The following is a 12963-nucleotide window of genomic DNA, read 5'->3' on the forward strand; positions in this document are numbered from 1 at the left end:
TTCATCTTAGATCGAAATAATAAAAAATGTGGTAATGTAATTATTTATACTGTGTATATATACTTATACCGTGTAATACACTTATATTGTATTTAAAATGTTTATTTTATATGCAAAATACAAACATCTCACTATCTTTTTTATTTGTTTAATCATTTCTTCTAATACAAAACGTATAAAAATATATTATTTAAAATAAAACAAAAATGACTATATCTCAATGTTTCCATAAATTTGTCTCTATCGCAATTACATATATAAACAATATAAACTACAAACTAAATTTTTTTCTTCTTGTTAGTAAACTTAATGATTTTATATCACACAATCGACATATTACTTACATTAAACATCGTTTAATGAATTGATATCGAAAAATCATGCGCGCGCGAATCTGAATAATAAGACTTTATATATAAAAATACTATATAGCTGTAAAACTATATTCTATATGAGAAAAACTATATTAAAAGAAAATATTTTTTGAAATATAATAAAATAAATTACAATAAACATCTCGAACGTTTTAAAGCATTTTAAGCTTTCAAGTCATCACGAAATAAAAAAAATATTCAACTCATATCTTTCTTTGACAAAATATAAGACTAATAGATCGAAAAAAAAAATTTTTATTAAAGTATTTTAATTAATTTTATTAATATTATATGAAATTTGATTTTTATATTTATTAATTCTTTCAATTATATATTTTATGATAGAAGCAGCTCTAGAGTTTCTATCATCTGGGATAAGGCATTCTTAGAAGCTTCTAGATTAGTTTTTCCCATACCAATCTGCGTGAGAATGGGACAAGTTGTGAGCTCTATTGATTTCATGAAATAATTATTTTCTGCCACTATATCGTTCATATTCACTGTTACATTAACCTCTGATAATATGATTTCTAATCTAGATAACCTCTCTTTTATTACTTCATTAAATTGATCTATATCATCATAAGTTTCGTTGAAATGTATATAATGCAATTCTTTTAATATTTTATTGCGTTTATCCATCTCCAAAGAATCTCTCCATTTAGTGTGATATTCAGAACACTTAATACCTAAATTAATTTTTCTCATTGATTTTGATAATGCATGGTAGCATTCTTCCGCCTTTCTATTCATTATTTCTGTTTCATCAGTTGTTATGGATGAGTTTAAACACTTTGTATACTTTGCACACTCTTCTTTATCCTTTGTGCCATTTACCTGATTCACAAGGTCTTTTATTATTTCAACCATTTTTCTTGCAGCTTCGTGCTTTGCTTGCTTCTTTGTGGATGCCACTCCTTCTTCTATAAAACTAGACACCTTACATTGAATAGTGAAGATTCTAGCGTGTGGTGGTCCAAAATCCTTGGTAAGAACATATTCCGGTTCAAATAAGTTATTTTCAGCGCATAGATCCTAAAGAAATATGATGATAAATAATCTTATAATGATACATGATTATATAATATTACTTATACAACTGTGAGAGAGAAAAACAATCACCTGTAATTCACCTATAGCATTGACAAAAGGTACATTTGCTGGTATTTTTGGTGGAAGAGGCATAGAATGAAATGGTGACCTTGAAGGAGATACTGCTGGTGTATTGGCAGCTGGCAATTGTGGATAGTTTCTATGATTAACAATCTCTGTTAACATAGCTTTAGCAGCTTCATGTTTAGCTTCCTTTTTACAACGACCTGTACCAGTTGCAGTGAGGCCATCGCATATAACCCGATATGTGAAAGTGTTCACATGACGGCCCCCACCATCGTGTATCAACTCATAATCAGGTATCATACCTTGTTTCACCATCATCTCTTGGAGAATGGAAACTGGTGTTTTACTCATAATTAATCAAAATGAAGACTGGTTTCTTTCAGAAATTTACACTATATCTTAGAATAGTGATGCTGGGAAGTCACAGTCTATTGTCCACAGCTCAAATGAAAAGTAACCCTGAAATCATAACAGTTGCAATTTGCCATAGTTAGAAACTCGCAATAGCAAAAGCTTGTAAATAGAATTCCTCAATAGAATAAATCATCATCAGTACATAAATATATAGAAATATTTACACTGCAAACAATTAACAATTTTACAAACATAATCTCTCTCGAGCAACCATATCAATTACAATAAATCTATTCTTTTAATTATTTTACGCTTATTTTAAATGAAGAAAATGCAAAAAAATGGGACAAACAAAATCTACGTAACAGTTTTGAAAGATCACTAATGTAAACAAGAAATCCATACAAATATATCGACATTATCTTTATTTATTTAAAGAAAAATGTACATGATAATAATAATACTCTATATATCGTATCTAACAGGAAAACAAGGCATTATCATTATTTATCTCTTAATTTATCTCTTAATGTTTAAATCTATAATATATATAAACAGAAATATACAATTTTAATTTGCTTTTGTACAAGACTATTTTTTAATACCGTGTGTAGAAATATTCCTTCTTTTTTTTCGTGATGTCAATATTAGATGTGAATTGTTTTGATCTTTGTGTGTATCATGTTTACAGTAGCGATTTATCAGTATATATTTTTTATACATAATTAAATGCGACGAAACGATGAAAACGATTTATAGACTGAATCTTAAATATCAATATTCTCTCCACATTTAGATAAAATAAGAATACACTGCAACATTAATTTCTTATATTCAATTTGTTCCGCATGTAAACGGTCTGGAAAAAAATACATTTAAAAGACTTTACTTAATCAAGTCTGTATATAAAATCCGAGAGATGATGTAATATGGAATAGTCAGATACGAAGATATTCGAAAGGGGAAAGACATAAAAAAGTGAAAGAACATTTAATAAATAAATTTCTCAGAAGTAGAGGTAGAGGTTAGATAAGAGTCAACGCTGAGTCAACTTTTAATCAACTTTATACTCGCGATTTTTATAACAAGAAAAAAATTAGATTGGCATTGAAGTAAGATTTCCAAACTCATTTTTTGTCTCCACACTGCACACGTTCTGTATTACCTGACTTCGAATTGTACTCAATACTTACCTCGCCTCATCCTCATTCGAGAACTCCAAGTCCAAGACCATCCATAATCCTATATAATCAACAACATTTGACGTAGAACGATTTTTATATACCGTTAGGTTTTAAGTTTTATTGCGCAGAAAGTATTTTAACAATAGGATCATCTGTTGAAATAAAAATTGGAGGAAGTGGCAGACCCGTATATACTTATAGACGCACTAGACACTAATTAGGGGCTCCGATCCCCCCCTCCCCCCCCCCCCCCCCGATAAGCCGCATTATTACAGAAAATAATATAATACGTAAGGTTGGGAAGTGTAACGCGTTACTTATCGTAATGTCGTTACCGTTGCATCAGTTACTTTTTTTTTCGGTAACGATCGTTACTTTTTTCTGTTTGTAACGGTAACGGTAATGTTACATTTTCACAGTAACGATAACGAATTAGCCGTTACTTTTATCGTTATTTTTTGCTTCTTTATTATCTTATATCTATTCGATAGATGTATTTTTGGAAAAATATTTTGTAGCCTTCTACAATATCATAGGCTGCATTCTGATAGTCACTGCCAGTACTGAAAAAATCTATAGTAACGTAATTTATAGATTTTACAACACTCTGATAGTGAATATTGGAATACGCTCTTGATAATATCAATATTTCTCTTATCAATATTTAAAAACAATGTTTGATAAAAATTTTCGACAAAATTGAAATTTGTAAATTACAATACAATTTAAATTCCTATAAAGATATAAGTGTGTATTAAAAAGTAAAGATATATTAACATAAAAAATTAGAATATCATTAAATAAGTTTAATATAAAAAACGCTCGCTATATAGAGACTAATTTAGAGTTTTTAATTGTAACATAGATTATTACATTTAATATCGATTATTAAATAATTTTATAATCTAATAGCTTGGCTTATTTTAATTTATATATTGTAGGACACGTACGTGTGTGTGTGTGTTTTGTATAAAAATATATTCATACACAGATATTGAATTCTCGAGAAAAATAAATAAAGAAGATATGTGAAAGAGAGGATGATTGTCGGTTAATGAATAATGATAAAGAAATAGTGGATTATTGCAAATTTTGTCTAATCAAATTTTGATTAGAAACGAACTTCCGGTAAATATACCAATCACAAGGCAATACTCGATATTTGTATTATTTCGATTTGAGCGGTAAATTTGTGTAATGTGAAAATCAATAAATTCATTGTATTATTTTAGTCACAATTAAAACACGAAATAAAAAGATCTGTGGTATAGATAAATTGTGGGCTACACAATATACCTAATCTCCACATTATTTTCAAACTAAATTTTATATATACTTATATATTTTTTTAGGTTCGAGAAGAGGTTAGGTAGTTTAACCTATGATTTCAGAATGTGCGAAATGCGTGCACAATTATTTTGTATTGTTAAACACGGTTAGAACAAGAAATATCAAATAAATATCCAAATATTGAATATATATTATAAATATTATAATTTTGTTATTTTCTCTGTTATATAAACATTCTAATCACATTGAACATTGTTTGATGGCAATAAGAAAATGGGAAGCATAATAGGCATACGATTCTTTGGTAATATTCAGTTAAGAAATTATGCAATGGTCTCAACATTAAGACCAATAAAAAGCTGCATATATCGCTGTTTAGTAAGTAAAGAGATGCATCATCTTAAGAAGCAGCAAAAATTTCTACAGATTATTCGACATTGTGATATTTTAAATTTTTCATTTGCCAATTGCATCAAAGTGAATAATTCGAGAGATTTTTCTATGACTTGTGTATTGGCAAAAGGCAAAGACCGTGGCAAAGATAAAAAGAAGCAGAAGGTACAGCATATTGATTATAATGAGATGGAACAAGTTGTTGATGTCAATAAATTAACATCACAATTGGAAAAGGCTGTTGAAATCTTAAAAAATGATTTCATCAAGTATTTGTCAATGAGATCGACTGTGGGTGCTATTGAGGAATTATCTGTCAAGTTTGAGGAAAAAGATTATACATTGCAAGAACTTGCACAGATTAGTCGTAAGCCCAAACTAATAGTATTGAATGTATCTACTTTTCCACAAGCTATTCCGGATATCTTGACAAGCCTCACAAAAAATCAGATGAAGCTAAATCCACAGCAAGATGGGACTACAATTTATATTCCTATTCCCAAGTAAGTTTTAGAATTTATTATAATTGTATTGAAAACATATTTTTAAACTTTGGAATTATTGTGATTTTCTGCATTTATTCTAAGTTACATTACACACAAGAGATGAACTGATATTTAATTCTGTATTATAAAATAAGAACAAAAATATTATTTAATATATCTGAATATATAATTATCTTGGCTCTTATTGGAACGAAAACATTTACATCTGTTTTTACATCAACAGAGTAACTAAAGAATACAGAGAAAGCTTATCTAAAAATGCAAAGAGCTTTTATACAAAATGTTGCAACAATATTAGAGAAATACGCAACAAGCAAATTAAGACGGTAAAGCAAAAAGAAGGACTAGCCAAAGACTTAACATTTAGGATAGAAAACTATATAGATATTCTCAGTAATCAGTATGTAAGTAAAGCTGAACAATTGCTGGAAACCAAACAGAAAGAATTGTTAGGCGATTCTGAATAAACTTCTCTAGATGTAACTATTTGTACTCTTGAGAATGAATTATTATGTTGTTAATTGCTGCATGTATAAAATATTTAATTATATAATAAAAGAAAAAAGCAAAGCATATACATATATATATATTCATTCTAATGAATTGTAATAATATAATTAAAAAAAAAATTTGTATTACTATTAAAAATATAAATGTAATTTGTTTTTTTAAGATAATAATATTTTATATGAATCGTATCATTATAATAATAATTTTATAAAAATGACGGTTAACAATAAGATTATGAAGGTCTACTTGAATTTTAGAAGTGATTGATATTCATTTGAATTGTTGTAATGTACTGATTCTGATTATGCAAGTTTGTTGAAAAAGGATGCTTAATGATAATGATCAATGAAGTATGTGCGAATGAAATTTAGATTTTTTTAAACAAAACTTCTAATGTTTTATTGCATTTCTTATCACTAGCTTTTAAAATATTGTGTTTGTAAAGGAGGTATTAAAAAGTTTACATTGTGTATACCATTTTCAAGATATAATATATAACAATTGATGTTATAACATATATAATGTATAAAACTTACATTTACAATATTATTACGTTACGTTTACAATACTATTGCGTTCTTTTTATACAATAAAATATCGGACACGCATTTGTTTATACAAATATGTGTTATAAAATATCCTTTTTGAGATATTTTTTAATTATTTTTTTACCATATATATAATATTTTCTTTCAATTTCGTGCATTTTAGTTATTTTAAGAATAATATCTAAATATTAGATAATTGTATTTTATGTGAAGCCGATTAAAATCGATACGCTCATGTTTTTAAATCACTCGTATCTGTAATATCGTTTTTGTCATTAACTTGACGCCTGATATACGTTAAAAGTGCCGTGCACAAAGTGTGTGTTGCAATCTCCAAAACTTCTCTTGTGTGAAAGCCTATACTTATACGTAAGAAATTCTTTGCTTCACCCGTATATGAGAATCGAGTACCTGGTATCGCTGATACTTTGTATTCCTTTTGACACCATTTGATGAACTTAGTACCGTCTACCTCTTTAAGAAAATATATATAACTTTATGACAAATAGAATAAATTCATATATAAATCTATAATAATAATACAATTGAGAAATACACAACAATTTTAAAACTGCAACATGTGATTGTTTAAAAATTTTTTTTAGTATTATTTTTCGTAATTATTCTCGGATATAATTTTATAATAGAACGATTCATTATACCCGAAGGAAGATGGATCCAAACGAAGTAACCACCTTTAGGTCGTCGATATGAACAACAGCTGGGCAAAAATCGATCCAGAGTTGCACAAAGCGCATCTAATCGTTCCTATAAATTGCATTTAAGCTAATGTTGATTTTTTTATATTTCTTTTTATATCAAATAACATGACATAAATATATAATAGAGCAATTTTAATATATTAAAATAAATAATTATTAAATTTTATAAGCATCCACATCTAATATCCATTTTTGCAATTATATTAATTATTAATATTTCACATAATGATATAGTTTTCGAAGTGTAAAAATACATAATAATATTTAGTATAATACAACGCACCCTATAGATTTTTATAATCTTATCAAGATATTTCTCCTCAATGTTTTCATGAAGCATACTCGTCATTAATCCGGAAACGTAATGATTAACTCCACCACCGCTACACATTACGCCACTATAAAAAAATATAGCATTAAAAATCTGACAATCAAATAGTTGTGTAATCAATTTCAAGATTATGATCTATCATAATTTACATTACATTAGCTAATTATAATTTATATTAATGATATTACACGACGAATGATATTTATAAAATGTCGCAATATTTAATGATTGTTTTTAATATTATAGAGCTTTATGTATAAATTGCAAAATTAACTTGTGTGTGTGTGATGGTACAGATAATTTTGCATTATATATATTTGTCTTAACAGAAATTATATTTTCTAAAAAAAAAAAATAAATAAATAAATAAAGTATGTACGACTTACGCTGTTTTCACAATGTTAACAATACGCGGACTACATTCGATCCATCCAAAACGGATCGCTGGCGCAAGGATTTTAGAAAATGAACAGTTTGACACAATGTTTCCTCCTTTGTAATTTGTATCTTTTGGATCGTCATAAGAAAATAAGCGTCGTGGCGGAAGTCCTTGTCCATAATAAAGCAAATTGTACACGTCGTCACAGACTACCGCTATAGAATTATTTTGCGCGATCTCCACTAAACGCTTGCACTGATCTGTCGAGAAATAAAATTGACGAAATAATTAGCGTTATTCGCGTATGAAGAACATGCACTAGATTTTCTTATATACATTTGTTTTAGCTTTACTAATTTTCCCATTTCAATGGGCAAAGCTTTTTAGGTATCGTGCGGAAGGAAGTGGGAAATGTAATCGAAATCTTTAATGAATAACGCGAACTATTCAATCGCGATTATATATGTAAGGGGAGATTTTGTTATATACAATATAACATGTTGATTTTTAATTTACCAGGTGACAATGTCATTCCTGTTGGATTGTGAAAAATTGGTATTGTATAAAACATCGCCCAGAATATTTTTTGATCATTCAGAAAATAGTTGCCTTTCGTCTTCTCCTCAGCCACTATCTTTTCAAATGCATCTAAATCTACTACGTCATCCTTCATTGGCACTGTGTATATGGTATAATAACAATAATAATAAACACTCCTGTTTATATATTTTCGAATATATAGATATATGTTTCTTACTATAAACTATCTTTAAGAAATTGTATTAGTTATGATTATGTCTATCGACGTTCTGTATTACTATTTTACTTTAGTTTATAATTGACACACATTCTAGAATAGAAATATCTGCATTTTTAATTTTAATTTATTTTTTTTAACTTGAAATATTTATACTTTATTACTCGTTTTATAAAATACTAATTTATTCATAATCCATCTACCTGTAACTATTCTTATTAACGGAAATTGCTTAAAAGCATCGAGAGCAATCATGTATGTAACTTCCTCTACGAAGATAATGCCATTTGGTGAAAGTATAATGTTCAACAACAGTTGAAGGCCATGCGATGCTCCACACGTTAATATCAGGTGTTCTCTCATTACGGAATTACCGTATCGTCTGCTCAAGAACTTGGCTAACTCATCGCGACACTCCCAAAGACCTGCCGTTACACCATATTGAAAAAGATAGTATTTTCCTTCCTTTTCTTCTTCTTCCTAAAATAATTAATTCCATTAACATAGATTGCAAAGTATTGATAAACATTATATTCTTGAATTATAATTAAATAAGTGTATATATATATATACATATATAAAAGTATTTAGTTTATTTTCAATTATACATAATTATTAATTGAAGTATTATGATTATTTATATTTTAATCAAAAATTGAAAAGAATATTATGTAAGAATCGTGTTATATCATTATTTTCGCACACGTTTGTTTTTATTAAATCATTAATGAATTATGTATTTAGTTAAAATTCTTTTATATATATATTTCTAATACTTTTATATATAACTCGAATTAATGAACTTGGACTAATTTATTATCAAATTTCAAAAATCTGATATATACTTTGATTAAAGTAAATAAATTTTATTTTAATTAACCTATTTTTTTATAAATTTATTTATTGATATTAATAATTTCATTTTACACTCGATTTACTTAACTGTCGCAATAAACGTGCAAAAATATAATGTTACAAAATACAAATAGAAAATATTCGTTGGAGCTTAACTTTAGATCTTATTGTATAATATAATAATGGTTTATTTCTAAATAATATATATATATATATATATAAAGTATAAAAAACACAGGAAATTATCTTGTATATTATCGGAAGCGTAGAATTTTTTAAATTAATTATCTGATAAGGATACACACAAGCAAATATAGTATTAGGATAATTGATCTTACCATTCTATGTCGCGTGGACCTATTCAGCATTTCTACACAATGTTTCAATAGGTCAGGGCCAGGTGCCCCTACGGATAAGTTCGTGGCTTCCTGGTTGTAGACATTAAATACCGGATCACCATCGAACAGATGTCTCAAATATGGATCATGAACAGTATTCATATCGGCTGCTCGAGGTGTGTAATTTTTCACGCTTAATTTTTGCGAACAATTTACATTGCATCAACATATATATATATATATATGTGTGAATATAATCAGATTATTTTATTTTATAAATTATAATATTATATAAATAAAATATATATATTTTTACAAAGGAGTAATTTTAATTTTTCATTTTATATAATTATAAATATTTTTAATTATTATTACATAAAGCATATTTTTAGTAATAGACATTCAAGATTTGCAAATATTATTAATGATATAAAGCGACGAAACGCGTAAAACTATTAATAGATTCTAGTAACGCTATAGATGTGTCACGATTCTCAATACAAATGAATGAATAGATTCTTTTTCTCTGAAAAGTTTAACAATAAAACATGTTGCCTAATAGTGTCTTATAGTGTCCTATTCTGTCTACGATAAAATTGATTGTGCGTGCAGATGAATTATTTTACGTTAAGCTGTATTTTAAATCTAATTATTAATTTTGTTGCAGGCGTAAGTGTATCTCATTAAAATAATTCTTAATATTTCTTCTATTTACTGAAAATAACAGCAGTACAACTATGTGTATATATAATTACCAGATATGCCTTAACGTAAAAAATTCTGAAATTGTAAAATAATAATACTCTTTAAAATTATTGAGTGTTCACTTTCGTGTGCCGTACAAACATTAAACTTTCTTACGTAAATTGTTAAATTTGATCTGAATTCGTGTTCTCAATTGAACAAAATGATGCGCAACGTTTTTCATTAGCCACATTTGAAGGCTTACAGACACAAAACTTCGCATTAAAAATATCTCATTGTCAGACACAGATACGTATTGTACAATTGTTCACGAGCGACTGACTGACAATGAACGTGTAAAATGAGTCGGAGGTCGGAGCATAGATGTATCTGTCTCTTTCTCTCTTTCGTACTACAGACCAAGATATGTAACTTTCTCGTATCATTCCGTACAATTCCGTGCATTTACCCCAATCATTAAAGAATATTAAATATAATTATTTTTTCTTCATGTATGAGAAATGATTTATGAATCTTACAATATGAAGTATTTATCTCAATATATGTGTCTGGACAAGCTTTTTTTATGATTACGAGATACCTATATATATATATATTTGTGATATTATTATCATAAATAAATACAGAAATTTTTTTCTCGCATTTATTATCAGCGTATTATCCTTTTACTAATTATTATTAATTATTATTATTGCCGATTATATGATTGCCAATGCAGATAACGCCATGAATAATCGAGATTTTGTCTGTCGATGTGTGAAAATATTTTTCTTTTTTGTTATATCTGTCTCTCAATAACTTCAAAATATTTGAAACAAACATAATTAATTTTTTTTTTCTTAAATAATTTTATTATTGAATATTTATTCATAAAAAAAAAATAAATAAATAAAAGCAACTAAGTAACTATAAAAGTAATTTAAAAGAAGCCGATGCGCAGATTCTTATTACATCTATTTACCATAACTTTATAATTATTTTTTATTAGCATAAGTTTTGTTAAAAGAATGATATCGACAATTTTACATAACTTTTCATCTATTTTCAATTGACAAAAGTTTATACTAATTTATTAATGTTAATAATATTTAAGCATCCAGATATCTTGGCTGAATATATCCTAAGTTCTATTTGAAAAATAATGTACAATAAAATAAAGTCATCTTAAAATACAATGCTATCTCGTTTGAGATTTAACCGATAATGATAAGGGAGCTATATTTAGCATCTAACTCCAATAATGTCAATAATTTTGGTTAGTTGTCATATATCTGTATAATTATAGTTAAAAGATAAAATAAGAAAGAATAACATATTTTATTTGAATATTTATGAAATGCTGATTTTCTATGTTTTTAATTTATGAAGTATTAACAAAGTATTTAAAAGTATACTGATCGCATAAATTTTATATCTATTTTTAAGCAATTAAATTATCGTTTTTTATTTTTTTTTTAAACTTTCTTTGATATTTTTTTATATTTATATTAATTCTACTTTTATATATTTGACACGTATTTTTTATCTTTTTTTGTATAAATATTTTACGCGCAAGTGTGCGAAAAAAAGATGAAAAGGATAATATAGCATTTGATAAAGCAAAGAATTAATTTTTTAATGAAATATTTATTTGGTATGTGTGTGTGGATAGTATTTTACAAAAATAGCAGGCGTATGTAAATGAGATTCTGAGAATCAGTACTAAGGAAAATATTCGATAACCGCGATCTTCCTTCTTCGTGCATAAATTTTCATTATGTAAATGTGCATTGACGAGACAAGTGTAGTACAACGTGCATCTAAAAAAATATTGCTGAAGAATATTACGTAAATTTCACGCAATTATTTAGGTTCGAGAAAGATATGACAAGTGATAAGAATGATTGTTCTTTATTACAATAAATTTTTACGATATATAATGATACAATAAAGATCTATAGGTTCTATGTCCACAACCAAATGGCAAATGCAACTCCTCGCAGTTACGTAACGTTAGATTACAATATACAATTTCTAATTAGAATGTTCAGTCGCAATTCGATTTACATTTACAAGCCGAAATGTGCGAGGGAGAGAAAAAAATGGAAAGACGTTTCCTCTTGGTTCGCTTTACAGAAATCACATATCTTTCCTCGTGCGGCGAATAACGCGTCGCAGTGAACGATATATTACAAAAAGAATCTGTTATAATAATAATAATAATAATTAGTAATACTTAACACAATGTACACGATACGTATTGGCTTACATCGTTATATCGGATAAGATGCGTAACTGCAGGGTATGTGGCGAGATTGGAAATCTGTTTTGAATTTTTTGCACAATAATAGTCGAGATATTTTTTGTAATTAAGTACTCTGCGTTGATACCACTGCTTTCACAGGACATGATCGCGATAAGTTATCAAGGATGCGCAAATGCCTTGTACTAAGAAAAAGTAACCAATGTCATTCCGTGTTTAAAAAAAAAAAAAAAAAAAAAAACCGCAGAATATTGCATGTCTCTAAAAGTACATCATGCTTCTTATTTGAAAGCCATATTGATCATTTTATAACACTGTAAAAAAATATTGAGTACTCTGCGTTGATACCACTGCTT

The 12963-nt window shown here is 27.3% G+C and overlaps 3 protein-coding genes across 4 annotated transcripts; 1 reads left to right on the forward strand and 2 right to left on the reverse strand.

Moving 5' to 3' along the window:
- Window positions 1-68: 68 nt before the first annotated feature.
- LOC138941486 (protein Loquacious) lies at window positions 69-3261 on the reverse strand. The gene is made up of 3 exons (XM_070311202.1): window positions 3041-3261; window positions 1497-1952; window positions 69-1409 (listed from the first exon to the last, which is right to left on the reverse strand). Exons 2-3 carry the CDS (start codon window positions 1842-1844, stop codon window positions 711-713), a joined length of 1047 nt encoding a protein of 348 aa, XP_070167303.1. The 5' UTR covers window positions 1845-1952; window positions 3041-3261; the 3' UTR covers window positions 69-710.
- A 1147-nt stretch (window positions 3262-4408) lies between these two features.
- On the forward strand, window positions 4409-5800 carry Mrrf1 (mitochondrial ribosome recycling factor 1). Its single transcript, XM_070311340.1, has 2 exons — window positions 4409-5217; window positions 5444-5800. The coding sequence occupies exons 1-2, from the start codon at window positions 4595-4597 to the stop codon at window positions 5685-5687; spliced, it is 867 nt and encodes a 288-aa protein (XP_070167441.1). The 5' UTR covers window positions 4409-4594; the 3' UTR covers window positions 5688-5800.
- A 503-nt stretch (window positions 5801-6303) lies between these two features.
- On the reverse strand, window positions 6304-10682 carry LOC138941547 (2-aminoadipate transaminase). 2 transcript variants are annotated; one of them, XM_070311337.1, is made up of 9 exons: window positions 10522-10682; window positions 10416-10440; window positions 9661-9853; window positions 8671-8947; window positions 8227-8388; window positions 7718-7970; window positions 7284-7398; window positions 6941-7046; window positions 6304-6752 (listed from the first exon to the last, which is right to left on the reverse strand). In XM_070311337.1, the coding sequence occupies exons 1-9, from the start codon at window positions 10625-10627 to the stop codon at window positions 6511-6513; spliced, it is 1479 nt and encodes a 492-aa protein (XP_070167438.1). In that variant the 5' UTR covers window positions 10628-10682; the 3' UTR covers window positions 6304-6510. The 2 variants fall into 2 exon arrangements, with proteins under 2 accessions (XP_070167438.1, XP_070167439.1); XM_070311338.1 differs by lacking the exon at window positions 10416-10440 and having other exon boundaries at window positions 6307-6752; window positions 10522-10681.
- Window positions 10683-12963: the final 2281 nt, after the last annotated feature.

Source organism: Polyergus mexicanus, unplaced genomic scaffold (assembly GCF_030449975.1).
Source record: "Polyergus mexicanus isolate NDT 795.1 unplaced genomic scaffold, iyPolMexi1.0 SCAF_19, whole genome shotgun sequence".
Classification (NCBI taxonomy): Eukaryota; Metazoa; Arthropoda; class Insecta; order Hymenoptera; family Formicidae; genus Polyergus; species Polyergus mexicanus.